The sequence below is a fragment of the Pseudorca crassidens genome, chromosome 12 (genome assembly GCF_039906515.1).
Source record: "Pseudorca crassidens isolate mPseCra1 chromosome 12, mPseCra1.hap1, whole genome shotgun sequence".
In the NCBI taxonomy this organism is placed as follows: domain Eukaryota; kingdom Metazoa; phylum Chordata; class Mammalia; order Artiodactyla; family Delphinidae; genus Pseudorca; species Pseudorca crassidens.
In genome coordinates, this window is record NC_090307.1 from 12,699,418 (window position 1) to 12,725,249 (window position 25,832).

Consider the following 25,832-nt stretch of genomic DNA (forward strand, 5'->3'; position numbering starts at 1 on the left):
CCGGGTCTATCCACTAGATGCCAGCAGCACCCCTCCCTCTAGCTGGGACAACAAAAATGTTCTCGGACATTGCCGAATAACCTCTGGGGGCAGAATTGCTCCTGGTTGAAAACCACTGGCTGGGACTATCCCAGGCAAGAGTTAAGTCCAAATTTCAGCGCTCTGAAAAATTCCAGGAGACACCTTAAGTTCCCTGAACGCTTACTTGGTTTAAAGCGGCACTAATCTCTCCTCTCCTCGAAACACTCGCTAAGCTTTTGCACAGTCATCCCACACCTTCTATTTCACAGCCTCGAGAAGGGGGATAACGAGCCAACAGCGGTAAAACCTGGCTTCGGCCACCCCCAGAAATCCCACACAAATGGTCTTTTCTTTTTAGAATGCGCAGGCATTTGTCACTTTTTGTGCTCAACATTTATTGCGGGGGGGGGGGACAATCTATCTGAGCACTCTGCAGAGACAGGGAAAGGGCTGTGTTGAATATTAGGTTCACAGATACCATAATTGATTTAAAACAAATGTACATGACATTGACCAAAAAAAAAAAAGTACTTAATAAGAAAAGAAAACATTTTAGGCATATACAGCTTAACTTGATAAAATTACATTTTGAGGTAGGGCCCAAAGTGGGAAAGGCTGGAGAAAAGTTCCATGGCCTCCTACAAGGCCTCTGCTTTCATGATACACTTTTATGTCACTGGGAGTCATTCTACCACTTCCCTGGTCCTTCCCTCCCCAGGATGAAAGGGGCTGGAAGGAGGAAGCAAGAGCTGGTGGGCAGGAAGGAAGACCAGGAAATAGGGGCAGTCATTATTCTTATTCCTTTTTATTCGACATCAATCCCCGTCCCCAAAGCATTTTGTCAATGGAGGGCTTGGTTCTATTTCAAACTGGTGAACCTAACTTCATGGAAAAAAGCAAGTCATGTAATTCAATAATATTTTATTGTCAACAGCATAAAAGAAATTCAATATTGAACCTTCGGAGTAAGAAGAAAGTTGAACCTATTTACAACAAAGCCAGAGGAGAAAGAGGGGGGTGCTGTCACCAGATCCCAGTCTTCCACGCCGTCCTGTTTCTGTAGTGAATTAACACGTGAACTGGTGACATAAATAACTTCTCAGAAACATCTTTAAAAACTGCAATTGTTGTAGGTTCCCAGCTAGCTGTCTACAGTAACGAAACCCATAGGCTTTGGAAAAATACAAGTCACAGCAGTGCGAGCATATCAATAGCTTTAGTCACGTTTCCTAGCAGCGTGAAGTTCCTCCCCCTTTCCCACTATCACAGTACACAGAGAGACGAGTCCCTTCAACACTCGTAAAATTCTTTTATTGTCTGCTGTGAAAGTCCCTGTGCATTTAAGCCCCGGTGGTCAGACATCCACCAGCCTGTGAGTCAGTTAGAATTCCCTGCCGGTGGTCTCTCACCAACCCAACAACCAGGTAGGGGTTCTAGCAACAGTGAAAGTGAATCCTTAATAAGATCTGAGCTTCCCCTTGAGGTGCTGTCCTTTGGTTACTACAGGTCCAACACTCCAAAATTTCAAAAAGTTCTGAAAAGAAAGTTTTTTCATAAGTAGGTGGCACACTGATTGGGCAGCAAAACCTGATACTTATGGGTTACCTGGAGTCTTTATTTTGTGTGGACAGTCTACACTTTGTGGCAGAAATATTAAGGTGTTGATATATAGGGTTCTGCTCCAGCCTCTATCAATGGAGATCCGTAACATACAGTATGTGCCACACATTATCTTTCTAAAATCTCCAAAAATCAGAATTTGAAGGAAATATTTGTCCCACAGGGTTTAATGTAAGGCGCTGTGGACATACAGTAGCCTGAACGTATGTCCAAGTTTCATTGGCTCCAGGAAAGTTTTGCAAAGCCCATGTACCAGTTTCTTCAGTCTTTCAGGGAAAAGCAAATGTCTAGAACATTCTGTATCCCAGTGATGGAAGGCTAAGCTTTGGTAATAAAATCCTCTCCAGATCCCCCTTATAGGAATTTTCTTTGTGAAAGACTGTATTCCTGCCAAAAACTCTAGATAGTTTGACAAATGACGAATACATATTTTTTCTCTAAGGTGATTCCTTTTCATTAAAAGTATTGTCTTTTAACGGGGTGGGAGGGAAAGAACAACAACAAAAAAAAAAAATTGGAAGAAAGGCCTATTAGTGTGAATATGAGCAGCTTCCTGATCCAGCAATATTAACAATTTATTGTATTTAGAAAATGATTCTCGGTTGCAGGGTTTACAGAGAAGTCGGGTGGGACTTAACCTGGGCTCTGCCACTTAAGGAGAACAGAACTTGCCAAAGAAAATGATGTTTCGAGTTTTGTTGTGCCTGATGATGTAAATAAAGGGGTGGTCAGCATTGAATTCATCCTTGTGTTGCAGGATTCGTGATCCTGGCACCTCTATGGAATCCCCGCCTTCTTCAGTTATTTCTAAGCACACTCTGTGAATGACATTTGAGAGGGCCACTCCCTTGGTCTCTGACATTCCAGAGAAATCAGATGCATTCTCATTAAAGATGTTTTTCAGCCCTAGGTTTTCCAGACTAGCCTTGGGATCAATCATCTTTTCCATCTTAAATTTTGGAATGGAGACTTTGACTTTAGCATTGGCCATGGCACTGGGATTGGTCCACTGCAATAGCGTCTCTGAGTTGAGTTGTTTTTCAACCTGAAGGACAAAAAGGAGAGGAAATTGTTTTTCTTTATTTCCAATTGTAAAAGATCCTCCTTGATTAAAAACATAAAATGTCACGGTGAGCCCTATTTGGAAGCAGTACAGATGGTTCATCAAAGATGGAATCAGCCCTGCAGTTTTGGTGTGTGACTAGGTTCTCTTAAAAATGGTCCACCCACACAGAGCTACCATATGACCCAACAATCCCACTCCTAGGCATATATCCAGAGAAAACCATAAGTCAAAAAAGATACATGCACCCCAATGTTCATAGCAGCACTATTTGCAATAGCCAGAACATGGAAGCAACCTAAATGTCCATCAGTAGAAGACTGGATAAAGAAGATGTGGTACATATATACAACAGAATATTACTCAGCCATAAAAAAGAATGAAATAATGCCACTTGCAGCAACATGGATGGACGTGGAGATTGACATACTGAGTAAAGTAAGTCAGACAGAGAAAGATAAATATCATATGGTATCACTTATATGTGGCATCTAAAAAAAATGTACAAATGAACTTATTTACAAAACAGAAATAGAGTCACAGATGTAGAAAACAAACTTACGGTTGCCAAGGGGGAAAGCAGGGAATCAGGGAGAGGGATAAATTGGGAGATTGGGATCGACATACACACACTACTATATATATAACAGATAACTAATAAGAACCTACTGTATAGCACAGGGAACTCTACTCAATACTCTGTAATGACCTATATGGGAAAAGAATCTAAAAAAGAGTGGGTATATCTATATGTATAACTGATTCAATTTGTTGTACAGCAGAAGTGAACAAAACATTGTAAATCAACTATACTCCAATAAAAATTAATTAAAAATAAAAATGGTCTACCCAGCTACCTAGCATTGTTCTCCTCCACTCACTCCACGACAATGGTCCCTTTGTTCTGAAATTTATGAGGGCATTTCTTTTAACTATAGAGTAGCTCTATAGAAATGAATGCATGGATTATGATGTTGCATGGATAATAGTGAAATAAATGTAAAACTAGAAAAGTTTTTATGCATAATATTTATTGAATGCTTATCTTGATTTCTCTACTAGGAAATCTAGAATATTCGTGCCCTAGACATGGTATCAAACTTCATAACTCAAATTAAAGCTAAAGTTACTCTTTTCAAAATGAGAATTTGAACTGTCTAGGATCATCCTTTTAGATCATAGGTGAAGAATGCATCTATTTCAGTTGGCTATTTTTAAAATGAGAGATATGCAATGACTCATAAAATGATTTAGACATAAAATTCTTCACTGAGCAAATCTTAAATTGCTCCTTGCCCTTCCAGCCTCCCCACTGGCTAGAGGAGAAATACATGTGCAACAGAGAATGATGCTACCTTGACTATTACTACATGGGGCAATTCTGCACTGAAGTTACTCATGTGAAACCTATAAAAATCAGGGAGATGACAAGGTTACAAGCTGGTCACGAGTTTTTTTAATGGCAGAGGGTACCATTGGATTCTCTTGCTAAGTTCTGATAAGTATTTTTTCATGGACACTGTTTTATTTAAGACAAATTATTAAGACCAAAAGATTGTCATAGGTAACTAGAATTTTTGAGCCAAAAAGTATAGTCTCTTGGCCATTTACTACCTGAGAGTGAGAAGACAAGAGAAAATTCATCCATAAATCAAAAGTCATTAAGAAGAAAAAATAACCTTTTTCCTCCATTGTATGGGTCAAATTGTGTCTGCCCCCGCTCCCCGTCAAAATTCATGTATTGAAGTCCTAACCCACAGTGCCTTGGAATATGACTTCATTTGGAAATAGCGTCCTTGTAGGTGTAATTAATTACGGTGAGATCATTAGGCCCTAACCCAATATGACTGGTGTCCTTTTAATAAGAAAGGAAATTCCGGACACAGATACAGACACACTCACACAGGGAGATGCCTGGGAAGATGAAGGTAGAGACTGAAGTGATGTGTCTACAACCAAGGAAAGCCAAAGATTGCCAGCAGATCTCCAGAAGCGAGGATGGACAGATTCTCCCTCACAGCCCGCTGAAGAAACCAACCTGCAGATACCTTGATCTTGGACTTTTAGCTTCCAAAACTGTTAGACATTAAATTTCTGTTGTTTAAACCACCCACTTTGTGATACTTTGTTATGGCAGCCCTAGCAAACTGAGACGACCTGTATCCTTGAATATACCTTCTGAGACTCAAAAGATCATCTTCTTTCGTTCTGTACTTTAACAACAACAACAACAAAAAATGGTGTGAGGGTATTTTAAGGAAGTAAAGTGTGAGACAGCTGAATAACGGCTGCAAGAAAAAAATGAGACTAAGGCGTGAAGTGCAGTAAAAAAGAGAGAGATGAGTGAACAGAAGAATGAAGATGGGAATTATGATTCAGTTAATAAAGTGATGGATAAAACATAGAATCAAAGTAGCAGGTAGGATGGGGACCAAGTTAGACTGTCCCCTGGAAAGTCAGGGAGTAACTGAGGTGTGACCGGAAATAAAGCAGGTGAATCCCGGGCTGGTCAAAGAACCCCTCCTTCTTCCTGGTGGAGGGTGGAGGCCCAGGTGGAGGGGAGCCAGGAAGCCCGGAGGGCAGGGCTGAGGGAGAACAACGGGTCTCGGGGCTGCAGGGGGCTGACAGAGCAGAGGGGAAGCTAGAAAGTCATTCCCAGGCAGGTGAAACCTCCACTGTCAGTTAAACCTTGTGTCTCTACCTGGATAAAAGCATAATAAAACCTTGTATACGTGTGTGCATTAAAAGAACTTTTCAGAAACCCATAGAACATGCAACACAAAGCGCAAGCCCCAAAGTCCACTGTGGACTTGAGTGAATGTGTCAATTGTGACACACGCACCACACTCACGCAAGATGCTACCAGGGGCTCTACGCTGGAGTTAAGAACACAGATTCCAACTTCCTGGGCTCACCTTCCGATTCTACATACCACCCACGAGTTCGTGACCCTGGGCCAGTTACCCACCCTCTGTGCCTCCGGCCCCTCGGTGGTAAACGTGAGTAGGGTAATATTATAGTTTCTCACTCCTGGGACTGCGGTGAGAATTAGATGAGCCAGTGCGCATGGGCAACTTACAGCTCCTGGCACGTTATAAGTACCAAATAAATATTAACTGTTCTAACATTGAGGAGAAAGGCCCCCAAAGAACCGTGAAACCCTTAGAGACCATTGAGTAAGTGAATCGTTAAGGCAAGGCTGCCGCAGCCCCACAAGCACCGCCCAAGCATCTCCTTGGCTCCGCTGCGCCTGCGGGCTGGACGCCCGCCTCCCTCCTCACCTGTTCCAGGCCCGTGGACCCGTGCTCCATATCCTTGGGGAGTAGGACGAGCATGCTGAGGTGCTTGTTTTGAAAGGGAAGCTCTATGAGCTTACAGTTGATACCGTCGACGTGGCCCATACAGAACGTGGCCTCCACGTTCATCATTTGCACTGGTTTGGTGTCCGTCTAAAAAAGGAGAAGAAATTTGCTCTGCTTGTTCTTCTCACACACGCCCACACACCCCTCTATACACACACAGCTATACACACACATACTCATAAATTCGTTCCTGATATAGTTTCACATCATTATGGCTTAAAGAGGCAGGCAGGTAATCTACACCATCAGAGACTGTCCCGTCAAGAGTTTACGACTTCCTTTGAAAAGTTATCCATGTGCTTTGTAATTACAGGATCTATCCATAATATAATACTGTATTTGCATATACAAAACATTAAAAATAAGACAGGATGACTGGAAATACAGGCAAATTTTAACTTAGCCTTTATAGATGCCTGTAATTACAAGATCTTTAAACCATTCCTGGTAGAGCTCACTTGAAAGTAAATTCCAGTGCAAACCCACCACATGTCCATTTATGTAGCTTTTCCTTATACAATGCCTAATATGGAAAAGTTAACGTATAGCAGAACAAAACTATGCTGTTTTGTTCTCCGTCTGCCTTCGGTTTTAGTCACCCCGCCCTCGGTCCCCTCTTCCTGCTCTGATCTGATTAGAGAGAAGAACCTTGGTTTTAGTCTCAAATGTGACGTAAACATACGCTGTGACCTTCAGCACGTCACTTAACCTCTCTGGGCCTCAGTTTCCTTGTCAGTGGAATGAGGGAATTGGAAATTTCAGATTGATGGTTCCCTCTGGAGAGGAAGCAGGGAGATGGAGGGGTGGTGGGGCTACACAGGACAGTGCAATTCTTGCTATATTTTTTCTTTAAAATATCTGAAATAAGGTAAAATATAAAGATTTTACAAAGTTGGTTGTTGGTACATTGGTGTTTGTTATACTATTCTCTATAATTTTCTGTATGCTTGCAATATTTCATGATTTTAAAAATTAAGAATGATAACAAACAAAATTATCTCTAAGTCTCTTCCAGCTCCTATCACTCAGGCCTTTCTCTCCAGGCAGCATCCCAGGACTTTTCTTCTCCTCTGTGTCCCCATTAATATCTGACCTTGTATCTCTGCTACAGAGGTGACTCATTTTCTGAAGAAAAATTAATTCATACTAAGGAGTAAAAGACTGATAGTAATTTAGTGCAATTTATTGTCTTGGTTTATACCTCCCATGGGATATTTGCCTGTTAACCGAAACTCTTTGGAGGGAAATTTCAAACATTGTATCAGGTCTGCAGGAATAATATTACAGTAAAGCTTTTACGTGGGATCTTCGAATGGTAATAGTGTTACCCAACACTATTTTCAAGCAAAGCTAGACTTATTTTATTTTTTGTACATACCTCTATTTTAACACTTGTCACAATGTTAGAAAATGTATGTATGTGACACCCCCACCCCAACTAGACTACAGTCAAAGCAGAAACCATGTCTTATTATCTTGGTATGTCCCAGCACATAGTAATTGCTCAGTAAATATTTGGTTGATAAATAATTGAAGACTTTGACTCTATGTATAACCAGAAACAAAATTATGATTTTAAAATAAACATACTACTTTTGAAATTAACTGGTAATTCTTCCACGTATTTCCCTCAAAGAAGTATAGATTTGTCTAAAAATCTCCATCAGGTTAGAGTACTAATAGTTTCTGAATTCACAGAAGCTGTGACCACCAAAAACGGTCATCTATTTCATTTATCAGCACTGACTATGGATACAATAATCCCATTTTCTAAGACATAATTTAAGATGTATCTTCTGAAAACAGGACTAAGTAACGACCATCCCAGAAAATATCCAATACAGTGTGTGTGTGTGTTTGTGGGTGTGGGTGTGTGTGCATGCACGTGAGTGTGTGTGTCCACCTTTGTCAGGATAGGTTCTGTACTAAACTTTTTTTTTTTAATTTATTTTATTTTTGGCCACGTTGGGTCTTTGTTGCTGTGAGCAGGCTTTCTCTAGTTGCAGCGAGCGGGGTCTACTCCTCATTGCGGTGTGTGGGCTTCTCACTGCGGTGGCTTCTCTTGTTGCAGAGCACGGGCTCTAGGCACACGGGCTTCAGTAGCTGTGGCTCGCACGCTCTAGAGCGCAGGCTCAGTAGTTGTGGAGCACAGGCTTAGTTGCTCCGCGGCATGTGGGATCTTCCCAGACCAGGGTTCGAACCCGTGTCCCCTGCATTGGCAGGCGGATTCGTAACCACTGAGCCACCAGGGAAGCCCTGTACTAAACTTTTACTAATATAACTTCATCAATTTAGTCTAACCCTTAAAAGAGACACCAAAGGACATGAGAAAAGATTTAGTAACATCACCCCAAAAGTTCAGGAGCTGACAAAAGCAATTCAAAGGAAACAAAGGAAAAGTAATAGCGTCTGCATTCAAAAGCAGGACATATCCCCACGCAGCCTTGAATAGTGTTTTATTTTTTGTTTGGTGAACCGCTGAGAGATCAATGGCATTTAAAATCCTTATTAATTCTCTTCTAGAGTCTGAGTCTCCAGGACGTGATATGACCTAGCTTTATGATTTAACAACAAGAATAAAGGAATTGCACACATTCTTCCTACCTTTATAAAAGACACCCATTAACATTCTCTTAAATGTAAAAGCCACAAATCTGAGGGTGGTCAGCACAAAAGTCTATGGTGAGCTCACTCACTGTTACCTGGTTCTGATGATGTTCTGGGCTGGCCCTGCAGCCGGTATGAGAAGCACCATGTTTCAGGTTTCACTTAAACATTCTCAAGGCCCCTTTGCCAGCCCTTCCCAGGGAGGAGAGCCAACCCTAACCACTCTGGAGGGGACACTCCGTGTGAGGGTCACTGGGGCCAACACTTGGTCCCCGCTCACAGCAGAGGCTAGGTACAGTCAAGTTCAACTTTAGCTCCAAATAAAAGGCAACGCTAAGAAAGTCAAAAAGCCGTGTTTAAAACTCAGGGAACCATATGTGAAAAATACAGAGTCTAAAGAAGTAATTGTTTGGTGCCTGGTCAGAGCCCTGTGTGCAGGGTCAGTCTGGGCCCTGGCAGGCAGTAATGAGAAGACCACTGTAATCTGGGAAGCCAAATGGAGGAACAGCAAGTAGAGGGGGACCTGGCTCCCTCCCTAGGACCACGGAGGTTTCGAGTAGGTAAGGAGCACACTCAGTGATGATCGTCCTCTCCCAGGGAAAACGGCCCATGCATCTTGCACAGGAACCCATGGTGGTCCCAAAAGCCAAAAAGGTTTTGTTTGCTATTGGCTATTTAATCAAACTGATCCTTACAGATCGGTCATTCATTCAACGAACATTTGCTGAGCACCTACTAATGTGTCAGGGACTGGGCCAGGAATTATAGAAACTGAGATGGGCAAAACATCCCTGCCCTTAAAAGTCCATGCACTAGTAAGAGATCCAGATAAGTAAATAAATAATTCGATTTCAGTGTGGAAAACACAGCTGGAGCAGGGGATTTGGGAGGGGAGGGTGTGGACTATGAATGCAAATGCTGTGAGTACAAATAAAAAGTCATGGAAACCAGTCCAGTTAATTCAGGTATAGACTGTATCTTGAAGGGCTTTTCTTCTTGGGTTCTAGCACTAAGAAAGTACAATGATAATATTTGGCAAAAACAAAAGTGATTAATGCTAAGTACTCTAGGTGCTGGGAGAGACCTGAAAATTAGAATTGATGCATAAGAGTTACAGGGTAAATAAGCTTCCTTCCGAGATTGTGCTGACTGACACACAGTTCTGAGTCTGCATTCTTGACACAAGCCAGATCTCATCAAATGAGACCAAACCACACCATCATATAGATACCTGGGGTATCCTAGGTCCTCTAACGAAATGGGTCAGTTTTCCAGTCTCAGTGCTTCGGTTTCATTTATAGAGGAGGCACTTTACCTATTTATATGAATTGTTTTTGGCATGGGATATGGCTTCATTATTCACTCAGTAGTATTCATGAGACTTCCCTGCGATACAGGTTTCTATTGTAATTCTTCCCCATAATGAGTCCCAGCACTGCAGACGAGTAAGCTATGCTTTTTCCTTCACAGCCAATGAGTACCTCAAAGCATCTTTTATTTATTTATTTTGCGGTACGCGGGCCTCTCACTGTTGTGTCCTCTACCGTTGCGGAGCACAGGCTCTGGATGCGCAGGCTCAGCGGCCATAGCTCACGGGCCCAGCCGCTCCGCGGCATGTGGGATCTTCCCGGACCGGGGCACGAACCCGTGTCCCCTGCATCGGCAGGCGGACTCTCAACCAGTGCGCCACCAGGGAAGCCCTCTCAAAGCATCTTTTAAATTAAAATATCAGAACCATTTACTTCACTATTAACAGGTGAGAAATGAGATCACAGAGGAGCTCATTAACCTGGAACGAGATTCCCAAATGGTCAATGTTTCGTGATGATCCAAAGGCCTCTAATGTTGGGATTTGGTTTGTTTCTTTTCTTTTCCTTTCTTACTAATGGCCCCAAACATCTGTAGTTATTTTCCGGTTGGTGATTTAGCTTTACCCACTGTGTTAGAAGCTCTATAAACTCTCACTCAGATCAGACCCTGAGGACATTCTGGAAAAAGGGTGAGCGTCTCTCTCTTATGGTTCTTTTTCTACACTTAAACAGCCCCTGCCCCTCCCCGCTGTTGTCTAAGGAAAAGCCCACTGCCTCCTGTGCCTTAATTTTCCTCATTGGAGTGAATTCCTAGGGTCCCTTGTGTTGCTGTAATTTTTCAGATCTATACTTGGGATCCTTTGACTGCAACACGCAGCCCACATACCTTATTGATTCTGAAAGGACATTCTTTGGTTTCTGATTCAGGAAATTTCTTCATCCACTTCCCAACAAAGTAGGCAGCATTAACCACAAGGATTTGCGTCTGGTCTGTTACACTGTTGTCAGCTAAAATGTTCTCAAAGCGGCCTGCAAACAATGGTAGGAAACCAGAAAATTGCACGGGGTTATGCTTGCAAAGCACCCCTGATGTCCCCATGTGAATCCACTGACTGGGCATTTAACCCTGGCTAGAGCCGCGCCACGTACGGCCTGGTAGCCCAGACCATCTCATTTAAGAAGGACCCCTTTTTCTCCTTGCAACTTGCCTCAACCAGACTTTCCAAAGAGACCTGGGGAGGAGAGTGAGGGGGAGAAGGGAGGGGGGAAAAGACGCAAGAGGAGCAAGAAGAAATGCACAAGCTACCACTGTGGAGTGCCCATTCCGTCCGAGGCAATGTGCTAGCCATGCACAGGCACGGTATCGTGCATTGCTCCCCACTTTACAGACGAGGAAGCTGAGACTCCATGTTAAGTCCCTCGCCCAAGATGATGCACGAGCAAGGGTGAATTCAGAATTCAAAGCCAGGTCTTTTTGACTCCAGAGCCTGTGCTCGGGAAGGAAAATGCAAGAAAGCTTACTTTCCACCGGGCCCTGTGCTCCGAACGGTCACGTGTCTTATCTCACTTCCCTATGATGATCCTGTAGGGCAAAGGTCATTATCCCCATCTCACAGTTGAGGACACTGAGACTCAGAGAGGCCAAGTGGCTTTCCTGGCTCCCTCAGCGGCCAAGCACGTCTGAAGCCAGGTCAGTGCTCCCCGCTTTGCCCCGCAGCTCACCGCCCCCTCCCCAAATCACACTGCTTTGTTTGCATCCTGGTCAGCTGTAATTACCACCATAAGCTCCATAACAATTGTAATGACCATAGTGTCGAATCCCCAACAGCCAAAACAGGTGGTGATAAGCCCTTAATAAAATGAAGTCCTCGCCTTTGAAGAGCATTGACTTTTTGGCCAAGGATATTTCATTTACCTAATCTCTCAGATCTTCACACCACTGCTCAGGCCCACTTCCTGGGCCTGTGACTAGGTGTGAAGGGCCCTGCACTGTTTCATGCTCTGCTGTCGCCATCTTAAAATTCTTAATGCGGTTTTTAATATAAAGGGCCCTGTGTTTTCATTTTGCACTGGGACCCACAAACGATGTAACCTGTCCTGCCAGCGCTATATGATGGGTCGAATATGTAATAGCATCATGGAAGAAGTGGGGAGCTAGTAAGTGCTGGTTAACTTCAACCTCGAGCTTCTGGTTTCAAATTCAGAGAAGTCTTTTCACTAAACTACGTTCTCCAGTAAAAAACTCAAATTTATGAAGATTTTTAAACAGAGTGCCTTGGAGAGAAAATGCAATTCGTTAACAATTTTAAAAGCAAAACTGGGGGGCTTCCCCGGCAGTCCAGTGGTTAAGACTCCGAGCTTCCACTGCAGGGGGCACAGGTTCCATCCCTGGCCAGGGAAATAAGATCCCGCATGCCATGTGGGCGGCCAAAAAAAAAATTTAAAAAAAAGCAAAACCGTCACACAGCAATTTAAACGGGAGCTGCCTTTCACATATACATTTTAAAATTGCCTAACCTGGTATTAGTTAGACAAGATTTTTCTTTACATATGAAGCCAAAGAAAATTCATTTGTCCCAATAGCTACCTCCTTATACAAAAACTGTACAAATATGTCCCCTGGGAAGGGGGATGTGAACACTGATTTGCACCCGAGCTCATCTTAGCTCCAATTCCTTTCTAGCAAGGAGCACAACTCACAGAGAATTTTAATGGAGGGAGGAGTCAGGAAAGGGAGAGGCCTGAGGGAAGCCTGAGCAAAAGGCAGGACTAGGTGGAAGCTGCAGAAGAGACCCCGGGCCCCGGGGCTATCAGAGGGCCAAGGGTAAGGAGGGTTGTGACACCTGGGGCAAGTTTCCACCATGGTTTGTTTTGTTCTGTTTTTTCTACCTGTGTATTTGATTATCTAAGACCTTTTGTCTTTTTTTCCTTGACAAATTTGTAGAATTTTTGAGCCAAAAGTGGCCTCAGGGATCATCAAGTTATAGTCCAAGCCCTTCACTTCCAGATTGAAAAACCAGCCTTGGAACTGGCCCAGAGCCTTACTTTGTTGGGGGCACGTCCAAGCCTCCAGAAGGGCATGTGGCAGCCCATTTTAGCAGACTAAACCTGAAGTACTCAGAATTTCTGCCAACTGATGATATCCAGAAATCCAAGTGGTTGAAATGGCTTGATGGACAAGAATTTAGCTTGTATACCAAAAACATTCAAGGAATCCTCCAGATGTTCAATCTTATACTTAGCAGATTCACGAGACGATATGGTCTGTTTACTTAGTGATTTATAGCAGAATAAGTAAAGGATACTTGCCATCTGTGAGTTCCTTAACTGAGTTGTTGATCTGACCTTTTGTTTCTTCCAATTTATCTTTGAAATCAACAGTCTCCATTTCATTTGCATAGGGTCTCTTGGTAGAGCTGATGAACTCCTGAAAAACATCCAGTTCATAAAATCACGAAGTCCTTAAAGTCTGTAGTTAAACCATTATGTTGGTACACAATTCTAGCACAAGGACTTTTAAATCTCTATTACGATGGATACTCCTTCAAAATCTGTAACACTATATAAATTGAAACCTTATGTAAAAATCAATGAATTTTCTTTGTATTCTTTCATTTGTTCAATTCTAAGACAATATCAATTGTTAAATGCCTCCATCAATCTAGCATCAGTTTGGGGGGAGAAAAGAAACATTATGCTACATGCACACAACAATTATAATATGAATTCCAATTTCAGAAACACTAAAATGTACATACAGGTAAAATGTAAATTTATATATGTATGTCTTAGAATGGAAGAAATGTACAGAAAAGAGAACTCTATGAGAAGAAAAATCTTATCCACACTGAAATAAGTAAATATTCTAAAGATGCTTGCTACTCAAAGTGTGGTCCAAGAACCAAGACCTGCAGCATCACCTGGGACCTTGTTAAAATGCAGAATGTCAAGCCCCACCCCAGAATCAGAACCTGAATTTTTAACGAGATTCCCAGGTGATTCATCTGCATGTTAAAGTTTGAAACACAGTACTGTAAGGAACAGAGCAGTTCTTCTCATTATAATGCTTGTTAAAAATGCAAAACCCGGGACTTCCCTGGTGGCACAGTGGTTAAGAATCTGCCTGCCAATGCGGGGGACACGGGTTCAAGCCCTGGTCCAGGAAGATCACACATGCCTCGGAGCAAATAAGCCTGTAAGCCACAACTACTGAGCTTGTGCTCAAGAGCCCGCGAGCCACAACTACTGAGCCTGCATGCCACAACTGCTGAAGCCCGCGTGCCTAGAGCCCACGTTCCACAACAATAGAAGCCACCACAATGAGAAGCCCGCGCACCGCAACAAAAAGTAGCCCCCACTCGCCGCAACTAGAGAAAGCCCGTGCGCAGCAACGAAGACCCAACGCAACCAAAAGAAATACATTTAATAAATAAATTTAAAAAAAAAGAAAAGGCATAAAAAAAAAAACGGAAAACCCTAAATCCAGTCCCTGGTGATCTTGATTCTAGTGAACCAAGGCCAGGAATTTGCACTTCTAACACCCAGGTAGTTCTGATACAGGTGGCCCTCCTCAGACCACACTTGTTTGTACTGTTACTAGTAAAATTATAGATGATATACAACCAACAGGAACAACGGAATCAGCCTTTTAAAAAATTCCTTGCAACTCTCGGTTTGAAATAATTCAAAATGTTGAGTGGAAGGTCAACCAAACTAAACACAGCTTATTAAATGTCACGTCACTTCACTTCCTAAGCACAGGACTCCTTGGATTTTTTTCAGAACAACTACAGGCTTGCCCAATTTGATTCTGTTCATTGCAACCCAACCTTGGGACTGAGTGTTACCATTTACTGACAGAGCTAAGAACATTCCAGAGACTCAGCAAGATGAAGGGCCTCCACTATCTTCACTGCCAGCAAAAAAAATGTGTTAAGCATCACTAAGGACCACCTAGGGAGTTTTAAAATTCTTTCCATGCCCAGGCCCCAACCCACATCTCAGTATTTCTTTAATTCCCCAGGTGATTGTTGGAAGAAGAGTGGCTGTGTATATGTACCTTTAAGCAGTAAGAATAAACTCACAACAACATCTAATGACCTATGTCCTCAAAAGATCCCCACCAGGAAAACAAATACCTATTGCAGAAAGTAGTAAAACTATGGCAAAATATTTAACTGGTAGTCTACCTTTTAGATTTTGAAAGCTTGAAATTCTGAGCATCCAAACACAAACTGAATCAAGTTGATGTTACTACAGTAGAGAATGACCACTATGCAGCCGAGGATGTTGGCTATGTGTTTCAAATACATATTTTTTAAAGCATTATGATATACTTTGGATCAAATTTAAGAATATATCTGTGTTCTTTATATGCTTCCTTCAAGAAATAGCTGAAATTACCACCTCTACCTTGTATAGATACCCACCTGAACAGCCTCATAAAACAAACAAAACCAGTTTATGACCGATGAAAACTTTTTTTTTTTTTTTTTGCGGTACATGGGCCTCTCACTGCTGTGGCCTCTCCTGTTGCGGAGCACAGGCTCCGGACGCGCAGGCTCAGCGACCATGGCTCACGGGCCCAGCCGCTCTGCGGCATGTGGGATCTTCCTGCACCGGGGCACGAACCAGTGTCCCCTGCATCGGCAGGCAGACTCTCAACCACTGCACCACCAGGGAAGCCCGATGAAAACTTTTAATTCATACCGTTATGATTTTTCTCACTGATTTTGAGAAACATCAGGAGAACATTGTGTGCATGAAAAAATAAGGTAAAGAACTTAAAATGTTGTCCCAGGCTCTATGCCCTGCTGTTTAAGAACAAAGATGTTTAAATCACGAGCTGTCTTGCATCTATAGAGACACATTTATTAGAGAGTAATAATCCCATCTCCATTTCTCTCAGTGAGGAAGCTAAGAGGAAGGGTGGGATCTGTGGGTGTTTTAGAGGGAAAAGGAAACTCACAGCTTCTTTATATTTTAAGTTAAAATATGTGACTGCAATTGATTCCCTCTAGATTCAACCTCTCCATTAGGACTAATTTATTTTAAATAAATCGTAAATGAGCATCCTAGGAAGGATTTTCACTGACAAAAAGTTGTTGGTCTAACCATGAGAGCGTGTCACCCCTGATAAACAGTTGAATCTTGCTAATTGCTCTGAACCACTTACCGTGGAAAGCTTCAGAGATGTGTCTACGTAGAGCCGTTTGATTAGTTTCAGGGAATAAAAGGAACTAAGTTTGTTGACATCCGATGTTACTGTTTGAAATCCAAAGTGCACGTCTTTGACATTTTCAAAATGAAGGACCTGCGAAGAGAAAAAAATCTATTATCTGTGAAGCACTGCCTCTTCCCACTGCGGTGGACATATGGTCATGGTCAACCTCCTCGGGTTGGTCCTGAGTATCTCCTGGCTCTGTTTTTCCCAGAAGCAAGACTTCTCAACCTTAGCACTGTTGACAGTTCAGACTGGATAATTCTATGTTCTGGGACCGGCGGGGGAGGGCGCTGTCCTGGGCATCACTGACCTACTAGGTGTCAGTAGCACTCCTTCTTCCATTTGTGACAACAAAAATGTATCCAGACATTGTCCAATGTCCGGGAGAGGGGTGAGGGAGGGGAGGGGCAAATTGTCCCCAGTTGAGAAACATTGCTATAAAGATACACTTCTCTTGATTTAACTATAAGGAAATTTCGCCCTTTCTTCAAAGTGATGCCTCCATGCTCTTTTCCAAACTTGGAAAAGAAGGAAGCTGGGTTATAATCTCTATCCAATTTTGAGATAAGAAGAGAGAAATTAATACCGAGAGACAATCATTAGGCAGGTATCAGATTCCAGGATAGAGGTGTCCTTAGCCAGAGCCCATCCAGTCCTTTTAGTTGCTCTAACAAGCGCCAAATGGGCTGATATGTCATTTATGGTAGGCAGCTACCATGCCATCGATGGGCTACAGTTAGGTAGCCTTTGAATCCCACCCTGTACCTACTAGAAATGTCATCTTGCCCAACTCTTCAGAACTGTACTTTCCCCTCTGTAAAATGAACTGAGAACACCTACTCTTCTGACGTGCTATGAGGATTACAGATATTATATGTTAAGACACCTAAAATATCGTATGGATTCAAAATGTTAATAAGTATTCTTATAGTAATATTCTAAGCCACTTAAAACTAGGATGCTATCTTCCATAAGACCTAAATCCCTTTATTTTTTTCCTAACTTTTCTTTTGTTTCAACCAATAGCTCAGCATCTCCTCTGCTCCATGGTGCCCAAAACATGATGTCAGGATAAGGTGATTTTCTCCTAACTCATAAGAACCATGCCCTGATGCCACACCTCAGGTGATCACTAAATGGGCACATTGCACCAACGAGTCACACAGCCTCCGTATTGCAGGGTCAAACTGGCTGGTCCGAGGCTGTACGTAACCCTCATGCCTAATGACAGGCAAAAAGACCAGAAAATTAAAGAACCCAAGTAACCACTGTGGGGAAACAATTGCATGTACTGAAAAGACCTTTATTACTATTACTGAGGAACAGACCCACTACCAGGAAGTCCTCTTTTCTATTTCTTCTCTAATGGGAGATGAGAAATGAGGAATGAGAGATGGGGTAGGGATTGTGGGGTGGAGTTGAAAGAGGAGGACGGACGAAAAGGTACAGCTCCTCTTCCCACAAAGGAAGTTTCCTTTTCAAGTTCCACTCAGTTTCAAGCGTAAATTTGCCATCCTGACACAAATAACATTTTGTGGGTCATATTTTCTGGGGATTTATAGATAAAAGATGTTCCCTTTTTAAATGCTTATGAGCTCATGAAAAGAGAGATTCTGTTGAACTAGAATGATCAATGGAAGAATAATAACGGAACGGAATTAGAAGGGTTTTCACTTATTATCTAAAGGTAAATGGCAAGGATTGGGGGGTAGGGGGTAAGAGGCTGAGCTGCTCGAAATGGGAAGGAGGTCAAAAGGTACAAAGTTCCAGTTATAAAATAAGTCATGGGGATATAATGTACAGCATAGTGACTATAATTAATAATCCTGTATATTTGAAAGTTGCTACGAGAGTAGATCTTAAAAGTTCTCATCATTAAAAAAAATGTTTTTTGTAACTGTGTATGGTGACAGACATTAAGTAGACTTACTGTGGTGATCATTTTGCAAAATATACAAATATTGATCATTATACTGTACACCTGAAACTAATATAATGTTACATGTCAATTATACCTCAATTTTTTTAAATAATAAAAGTAAATAAGGACTTAAAATGTAACAGTATAGAAAATCATCTCATTTGAAGGTCTAAGAACTTTACAGAGATACTCAGCTATAACCAAAAGGAAATTCTTAAAAGTTTTTTATTTATATGTGTACACACATATATATGCATACTCCTATATATGTGTGCATGCGTGTGTGTGTGTGTGTGTGTGCGTGCGTAAAACATCACCTTAGTCCATTCTTCTCAAATGGGATATTCAAATCCCAGGGAGTATTCTAAAACATAGGTAAGCACAACCCATCTTCTTATTTATCCACGTTACTTAAAGGTAGATAATTTCAAACATTATTTCTGTATTGAAATAAACACGGATATATTCTATCTATCCAATAGGGTAGAATATATTATAGAGCAGAATATAGTTCAGGCTGCATTTTAATATAAAGGATGATGCTGTAAATAAATTTTGTGCGTAAGACAGGAGGGTGTAGATTTACACTCTTTCTGGTCAGGATATCTGCAGTGGAACATTTAACAAACATCATCCTGCCTGATGCTTACAATATAACGGGTAGAAAGACGTCAGGTGACTCGCCAAAGGCCACTTGTTAGTGGAAAACTCGTGATTGCCTAGCAGATCCCTGCGTTCTCCACAACAACATAGTGCCTGTTCTAAACATGGGTTGCAGGACACATACATGAGCTTTCACATTTAAAAACAGATTAAGAGAGTGCTGGAAATGTCAAAACTCTCATTCCTGAGCAGTTCCGACCACAGAGCCTCATTCCTTTTTCCCCAGGCACCACCTGTGTGTTCTTAAAACTCTGCTTCCACTCAAAGCAGAAACAAGGCGTGGGGCTTACCCGTCCAATTTCGTTTGCTGTGTCACCTCTGGCACCCACTTGAGCAAGTGACAGAGAGGTGGAGAGACAGATTGGAGAGAAGAGGACATTGCCCGCTGGCTCCTTTTCACACAGTTGTTTGAACAGGTCAACGGCAAAAGCCGAATTTGCCAGTCTCAGGGCATCCATGGTGGGCCTAGAACAAAGAACAAGAGTGAGGTTATTTCTAAATCACCTTTAAAGTGTTCTCAGCTGCATTTCGCCAACGCAATAAGAATTCTACTCAAACAAAGTCGTGGTCTTGGGTAGAAGAGAGGAAGGAAGGAACTTCTAGTAAATGCAAATTTAAAAGCCAGCGGTAAAGAAACTCCTGCACAAACGTCCTAAAATCTGAGCACCCAACATATGAGGTCCTCTGTGTACAGCTCTGCCCGGAATCTCCAAATTCGAGCCCACTTGGCTACGATGGCCTCTGCACATGGTCGGAACAATGGACAGCACTGATCAAAATCAGTTGGTTTTATTTATCCATATTGTTTCCATTAGGATTTAGGTTAAAGCATACAAAATTGGGTTTTTTGTAGATCAAAACTAGTCAAATCACAGCAGTTTTGTGTGATTCAAGTTAATATTTCATAAGTGTTATGGGCTGCATTGTGCCCCCCCACCACCCCACCCAAAAGGTAGGTTGAAGTCCCACCTCTGGGTAACTGTAAATGTGACCTTCTTTGGAAATAAGATCTTTGCAGATTGAATCAAGTAGAGGTCATCAGGGTGGCCCTAACCCAATAAGACTGGTGTCCGTTTAAGAACAGGGGAAAAGACACAAAGACAGACGTGCAGAGGGAAGATGACATGAGACACAAGGGAGAACACCCTACGGCGACAGAGGTAGAGATTATTGGAGCAATGCTTCTACAAGCCAAGCACACCGAGGTTCACTGGCAACACCAGAAGCAGGAGAAAGGCACGGAACAGATTCTCCCCTGGGGCTTGCCGAGAGAGCAAGGGCCTGACAGCACCTTAATTTCGGAATTCTGGTCTCCAGAACTGTGGGAATATAAATCTCCACTGTTTTAAGCCACGCAATCTGTGGTCCTTTGTTGCAGCAGCCCTACAAAATTAATAAAGTAAGTAATGCCTTAGTAGGGCACCCGGCACAGAGCAATATTTAATAAACAATAGCTATGATTGCTTTTGTGGTTAGTACATTATCTACTATGCGGAAGACACTACGAAAAGTATTATAAGGATCACCTGAGTACCCCCTCCCTTCCTCTGAGTTTTCCATCTCTTGGGGCAGATATGTATAAGCGGAATGCCATGCCATGTGAACAGTGGAACAAGTAACATGGGAGTTAAAGGAAAGAGAGGGCAGCTTCATCTAAAACTGCAGAGCCAGGTGAAGTGGAAATGGCAGCAGCGAGCCTCTGGTCTTGACTGAGAACTCTCGCTCTCATTACCCCTAGAAGACATGACACTGAAGGTCATCAGGCAGGATATGCTCCCCGGTGTCAGACAAAGCGTCACCACTCAAGACAGAGGGCTTCCCTCAATCGGGACTCAAGGATGTGTTAAAGTCAAATGCGTGAATAGGATCTCAATTTCACACCTTATACCTGAACAGAAATTCAAAATGCAAAGACGTGAGAATAAGATCAAGGAATGGGCCCTTGATCTTCAAACAGTTCTTTGGAATTCTCCCTTTTATGGGACATGTGGCTTGTGTGTAGGATGGAATCAAAAAGATTATACTATATCTTGGAATCTGTAAAAACAAGCTCATTAGCAAAAAAAAAAAAAAAAAAGTTTTGTTGACCTGTTCGTGGTCACTGGTCATCTCCAGTGACTGCTTCCTCCTTGGTCCAAAAAGTACAGCTAAGTGAACTCAGTGTTCTCATTATGCACCTACAGTAAGGTAACCTGAAGTCAGGGCAGGCATCTTACATTTCTTCAAGGCCTACTACCTTATGCTCTCTCATCTGGGGAGAGGTGGGGGCCATGAGATGAGAGTGAGCTCTCAGGGGAAGCAGACGAGCATGAGGAACACAGAGGGCAATGAGGCAGAAACAGAAGCATGTGTCCACCACAGGGAAATTAAAAGAAACTTCCTAAAACGTTTGGGGAATCCCAAACAGACTTTCAGGACAAGAAGTCTGGCTTTCTCCGGCAGCAAGTTTAACACTGATAATGCTGAGTTCATCTATGACTAAAATTCAACAGGAGTTATTTCTCTACCAAATAGAAAAGCCTAAATGAGGTATTTCTTCACCAAATAGAGAAACCTGTACCCAAACCCCTGCGAACTTCTCAAAGCTTCAACAACTCAAGGCCTAACCACACCAATGATAGTATGAAAACATACCAATTATGTTTTATCAAGCCCAAGTAGTTCTTCCCAGCCCATATTTCCAACCACCCAGGAGGAGAAATTAGAATAATTTTGCATCATTTATAACAAACTTTGAAGTTTGATGTCTTTCGTGTTTTCAAGGCCTTGGAGTAATCTGCTGAGGGAGTTTGACAGCAGACACCAAAAAGTGGATCCCAGAAGTGGATCAAAGTGTAAGGAAATGCCATTTTGTTCCGCTGAAGTATTATTCATTCATTCATTATAACATTTTGCAATTTGTTTCATCTAAATGGCTCTATGTGAATACAAGATCATGGTGGCTTTAAGTACAGTTAATTATACAATATAATTAACACTTTGTTGCAATTCAAGGCTTAGATTCAGTCCCTGTTGGAGAATGTAAATCAGGGCACACCCAACATCTGAGGTGTCTATGGGGGCAAATGATCACCAACTAAGTAATCAATCAAATACTGCCTGGTAAATCTAATCAGTTGCTTGGTGATTAGTGGCAAGTGACCTAAAAACACTGTAAAGCTGATTTGGTCTGAGATAGTTCAAGGGATGATTTTGGCCACAGCCAATTGCCACCTCACTCTGGTGCAAGATGAAGCATTTAAACAAATCTCACCAACTTTAGCAATACACACCCAGGAAAATGGGTCAGGTTCCTATGCAGACCATTTTGCACGAGCAAATGCTATAAAAATTATGGGTACAAGAGTAGAGATTAGCAATTCCTGCGTAGTAACTAATGACCTGTTCAGGGTGTTAAAATCGCTGCAGATTCTTTTCATTGTATTATTCCATTGTTACAGAGATAACTTCTTTCATTTTCATGAAAACCTTCTAATGATTAGAACAAGTAAGGAGAATTTAATTTACAGCATCAACATAGAAAACACCACATCTTTTATTGATTTAAATGTTTAAAAGCCACTTTTTTTTTTTTTTTTTTTGCGGTACGCGGGCCTCTCACTGTTGTGGCCTCTCCCGATGCAGAGCACAGGCTCCGGACGCGCAGGCTCAGCGGCCATGGCTCACGGGCCCAGCCGCTCCGCGGCATGTGGGATCTTCCCAGACCGGGGCACGAACCCGAGTCCCCTGCATCGGCAGGCGGACTCTCAACCACTGCGCCACCAGGGAAGCCCTAAAAGTCACTTTTAATCAGGGAAACGTGAAATGAAAGTTTAAGTAGTAATAAACAACAAAGAAATGCAACAAACAACAAGAAGTTGTAAAAGTTTAATTGTAAAGTTGCCTGTTTTGTTTTTATGGTTTGCAATACATCCTAAAGCCATACACCTTTAAAGGGGGACAAGACCTTGGATGGATTTAGTCTGGCCCCATCTCTTCAGTTTACAGATGTGGAAAGGGAGGCACACAGAGACGTAGTGATTCTCCCAGGCCATCCACGCGGGGAGTGAGAGTGGTCAAACCAGACCTGGCACTCACTCTTCTATGTTCCAGCCTGGTAGTTCCTGACCACACCTATCACCTTCCTTCTTGGTAATTGTGTCTTTGCTGACATTTGTTCTCTCAGGAGTCTTTATAGAGTTCCAAAAATCCTAAGGGTCCTGGATTACCCCTTTAGAGATACAAAGATACCTTACATGTTTTCTTCTTCTTTTTTCTTACATGTTTTCTTTTTTTTAAATCAACACAAAACTTTTTTTTCCTGATTTTCCAACTGGCAGAAACTCATGTTCTCTTTCCACTCTTTGTGTTGCCAACTATCAATCTTATATTGCTTTAATTTAATAAGTATTAACTGAGTACCTAATAATGCATGTCAGGCACCTGATCTAGACATTAACAAATCAAAAGGGAACATAGCACGGTTCCCGCCTCCGAGGAGCTGTCACCTAGTGGCATGATATGTGCTGTAGGTGTGATGGGTGTTTTGATGGGGGCATAAGTTATCATGCAGCCCTTAGGGGAGACAGCGCACTCATAGCAGAAATCTCAGTGAGCTCTCCTCAGAGACAGTGACATCAAATAAGTCGCACTACGGGCGCATCCTAAAGAATAAGGAGGAGTTAGCCATGCAAAACTGAGTGCCAGAGAGAACTGCTAGTTCAGAGACAGCAGGCAGACCCCAGATGAATGCAGACATGTGCACTGGGGTGGGTGGAGGCGTAGGGAGGTCAATTCTCTCGACTCACAGGTGCTCACTGGTCCCTGCATCAAGATTTCTAACAGTTTTAATGCATCCAAGCCAATATTCCCCAAACTTTTCATCTGTAGACCATTTGGTGGAAACAATCGTTAGGCAATACCTTTGCCTATTACCACAACTACAATGCAATGTCTAAACACACAGTCTGTGCTGTTCACTTTCTCACCTCACAAGGAAAAATGTCAGAGGCAGATTAAGGCAATAGGAGATCCTGCAGCTTCTGCCGTGTGAAAGAATAGCATGAGGATTAATGAGGTGATGAAATGAGTAAGTGTACATGAAAAGTGCTTTTTCAGCGGGAAAGGACAATGTGGCTCTTAGTAATAAGGTCAACTGCTTATTTTCCAATGGCAGGGGAGCCTCTGCTTTGCTCAGATATTCTGAGCCATCATACCTGCTCCCATCTGGTTAGAAGCCTGATCTTGACCGCTGAGCCATCCCACCGCTGCCTAAAACAGTAAATCAGGGCCAGACTCACCACGCCAGGACGACCAAGATTGCTGAGACTTCGTACCTTCAAAGTCAACCCACAACCCAGAGGGACTGAAGTGACAGAATTCAGGTGCTAAGAAGCAAAGATGTAAACCCACTGACTCACACGGAGAATCCTTTCTTCAGACAAGCTTCCATCTCTCCACCTACCCAGGAACCCATCAAACACCTGCGTATATGGGTGGGGACTGAGGTTTTGACGCACCCAATTCTATTCAAAACCTCTTCGGTAATGTAGGGGTGACGAAGCTGTTAAGAAAATTCATGGTGACCTGGAAAAGTCCAGGAGCCGTGAGTGTGAAGCCTTGGATTCCGCTTCATCCTGCCCCATGTAAGCCAGGGACCTTTGGACGCCACTTCTCCTCCGTGAGTCTCCCCCCATCTCCCACAAAATGGGGGGTGGGGGAGGTGGGAGCCGAAGGATGTGGAAGACCCCTCAGCCCTGGGAATCTGAGCCTCATCTGATCACGAGCCTGCAGATCAGCCTGGCCTGGTAAATTGCTCTTAGGTGTGACACGCTTAAAGAAAGCCATCAAAACAGTAGCTTCTATGAGGAAGAAACTATGGGCCAACCTATTCGAAAAGTCGTCCAGGAACACACATTTGAAATCTGTAATTTGCTTCAAGTATCCTGAAGCCTAGGAATAGGGAGGGAGAACACTTCCTGCCTGGAAGAACGCAGTTGCAAGTAAATGGACACCCACTGGATGCTTTAAAATGCCAAAAAGAACAGCAGTTCCGCAGACTGAACCTCAGCCCACAGTGCCAACAAGAAGGCGAGCCGGACACTCCTGTGCGTCTCCACTTTCTTCAGGTTTGGGGCACCACACCCTTTCCGAAACTAGCACCGCAAAACTCATTCTGAGTTCCAAGGTAGGGCTGGAAACGTCCTCGGAAATAATTTCTCCTCTGCGAGTCACTGTTGGGCCCTCCCAACACCAAAACCTCCCGGCCACGCTGTTTCTTCATGCTCTTACCTTGTACTTTTAAGTAATTTTGCTCCCTACACGGCATGCCTGGTTCCCAAAGGACTGGGCGCTGGAAATGCTGCCCATGTAGGGGGTGATAGCCGTACTGAAGCTGACAGCCTACTCTTGAAAATAAGCCATTCTGTCCACTGTGTTCACCATCTCAAAGAACTATTTTCTTTTAAGACTTGCCAGAAAGAGAGAAATCACCACCTTGCTACCTGCACTTTGCTTACCTGAAGTTACAGCGATCGCACGGCCAGGGAAAAGGAAAACCAGACGCGGTAGGACCTTGATGTGGGGCAGAAGCACGCTGCTTGCTCACTTGAATGCCGACCGGGGCCACGCCCACTGTGACCACGCCCAGCCTGCCCTCCCTCCGTCCCGCCCACTTCTGCCCTGGCCCTTAGGCAGCTTGTCCGTGATTGAGAAAAATGATTCACGCTGAAGTTGCTGTTGTCTGCACAGCTTCTAAAGGCCTGCAACATGCTCAGGCAGGACAGGGCTGTCGGCGGATCGTGCCTTAGGCTGAATACACGCATACATACAGAAGGGCAACCCTAGTAGCCCACTTGGGACCGGAAGGTGAAATATTATATAAAATAGAAGGAATATGTGATGGTTGTAATAATTCATACTTCTCAAGTATGGTGGTGCCGCAGAAAGCACCCTCACGTCCATGGCTCATTCTGCTAGATGCCAAAGAGGTAGCTAGCTACCTATTAAACAGAAAGGTGATCACAAAAGAAAGTAAAGAATATATAAATTAAATACATTAGAC

The 25,832-nt window shown here is 42.9% G+C and overlaps 1 protein-coding gene across 1 annotated transcript; it reads right to left on the minus strand.

Annotated features, from left to right (window-relative positions):
* Window positions 1-927: 927 nt before the first annotated feature.
* Window positions 928-25,399, minus strand: SERPINB5 (serpin family B member 5). The gene is made up of 7 exons (XM_067698888.1): window positions 25,288-25,399; window positions 19,081-19,255; window positions 16,159-16,296; window positions 13,293-13,410; window positions 10,870-11,012; window positions 5,986-6,153; window positions 928-2,686 (listed from the first exon to the last, which is right to left on the minus strand). The coding sequence occupies exons 2-7, from the start codon at window positions 19,246-19,248 to the stop codon at window positions 2,294-2,296; spliced, it is 1,128 nt and encodes a 375-aa protein (XP_067554989.1). The 5' UTR covers window positions 19,249-19,255; window positions 25,288-25,399; the 3' UTR covers window positions 928-2,293.
* Window positions 25,400-25,832: the final 433 nt, after the last annotated feature.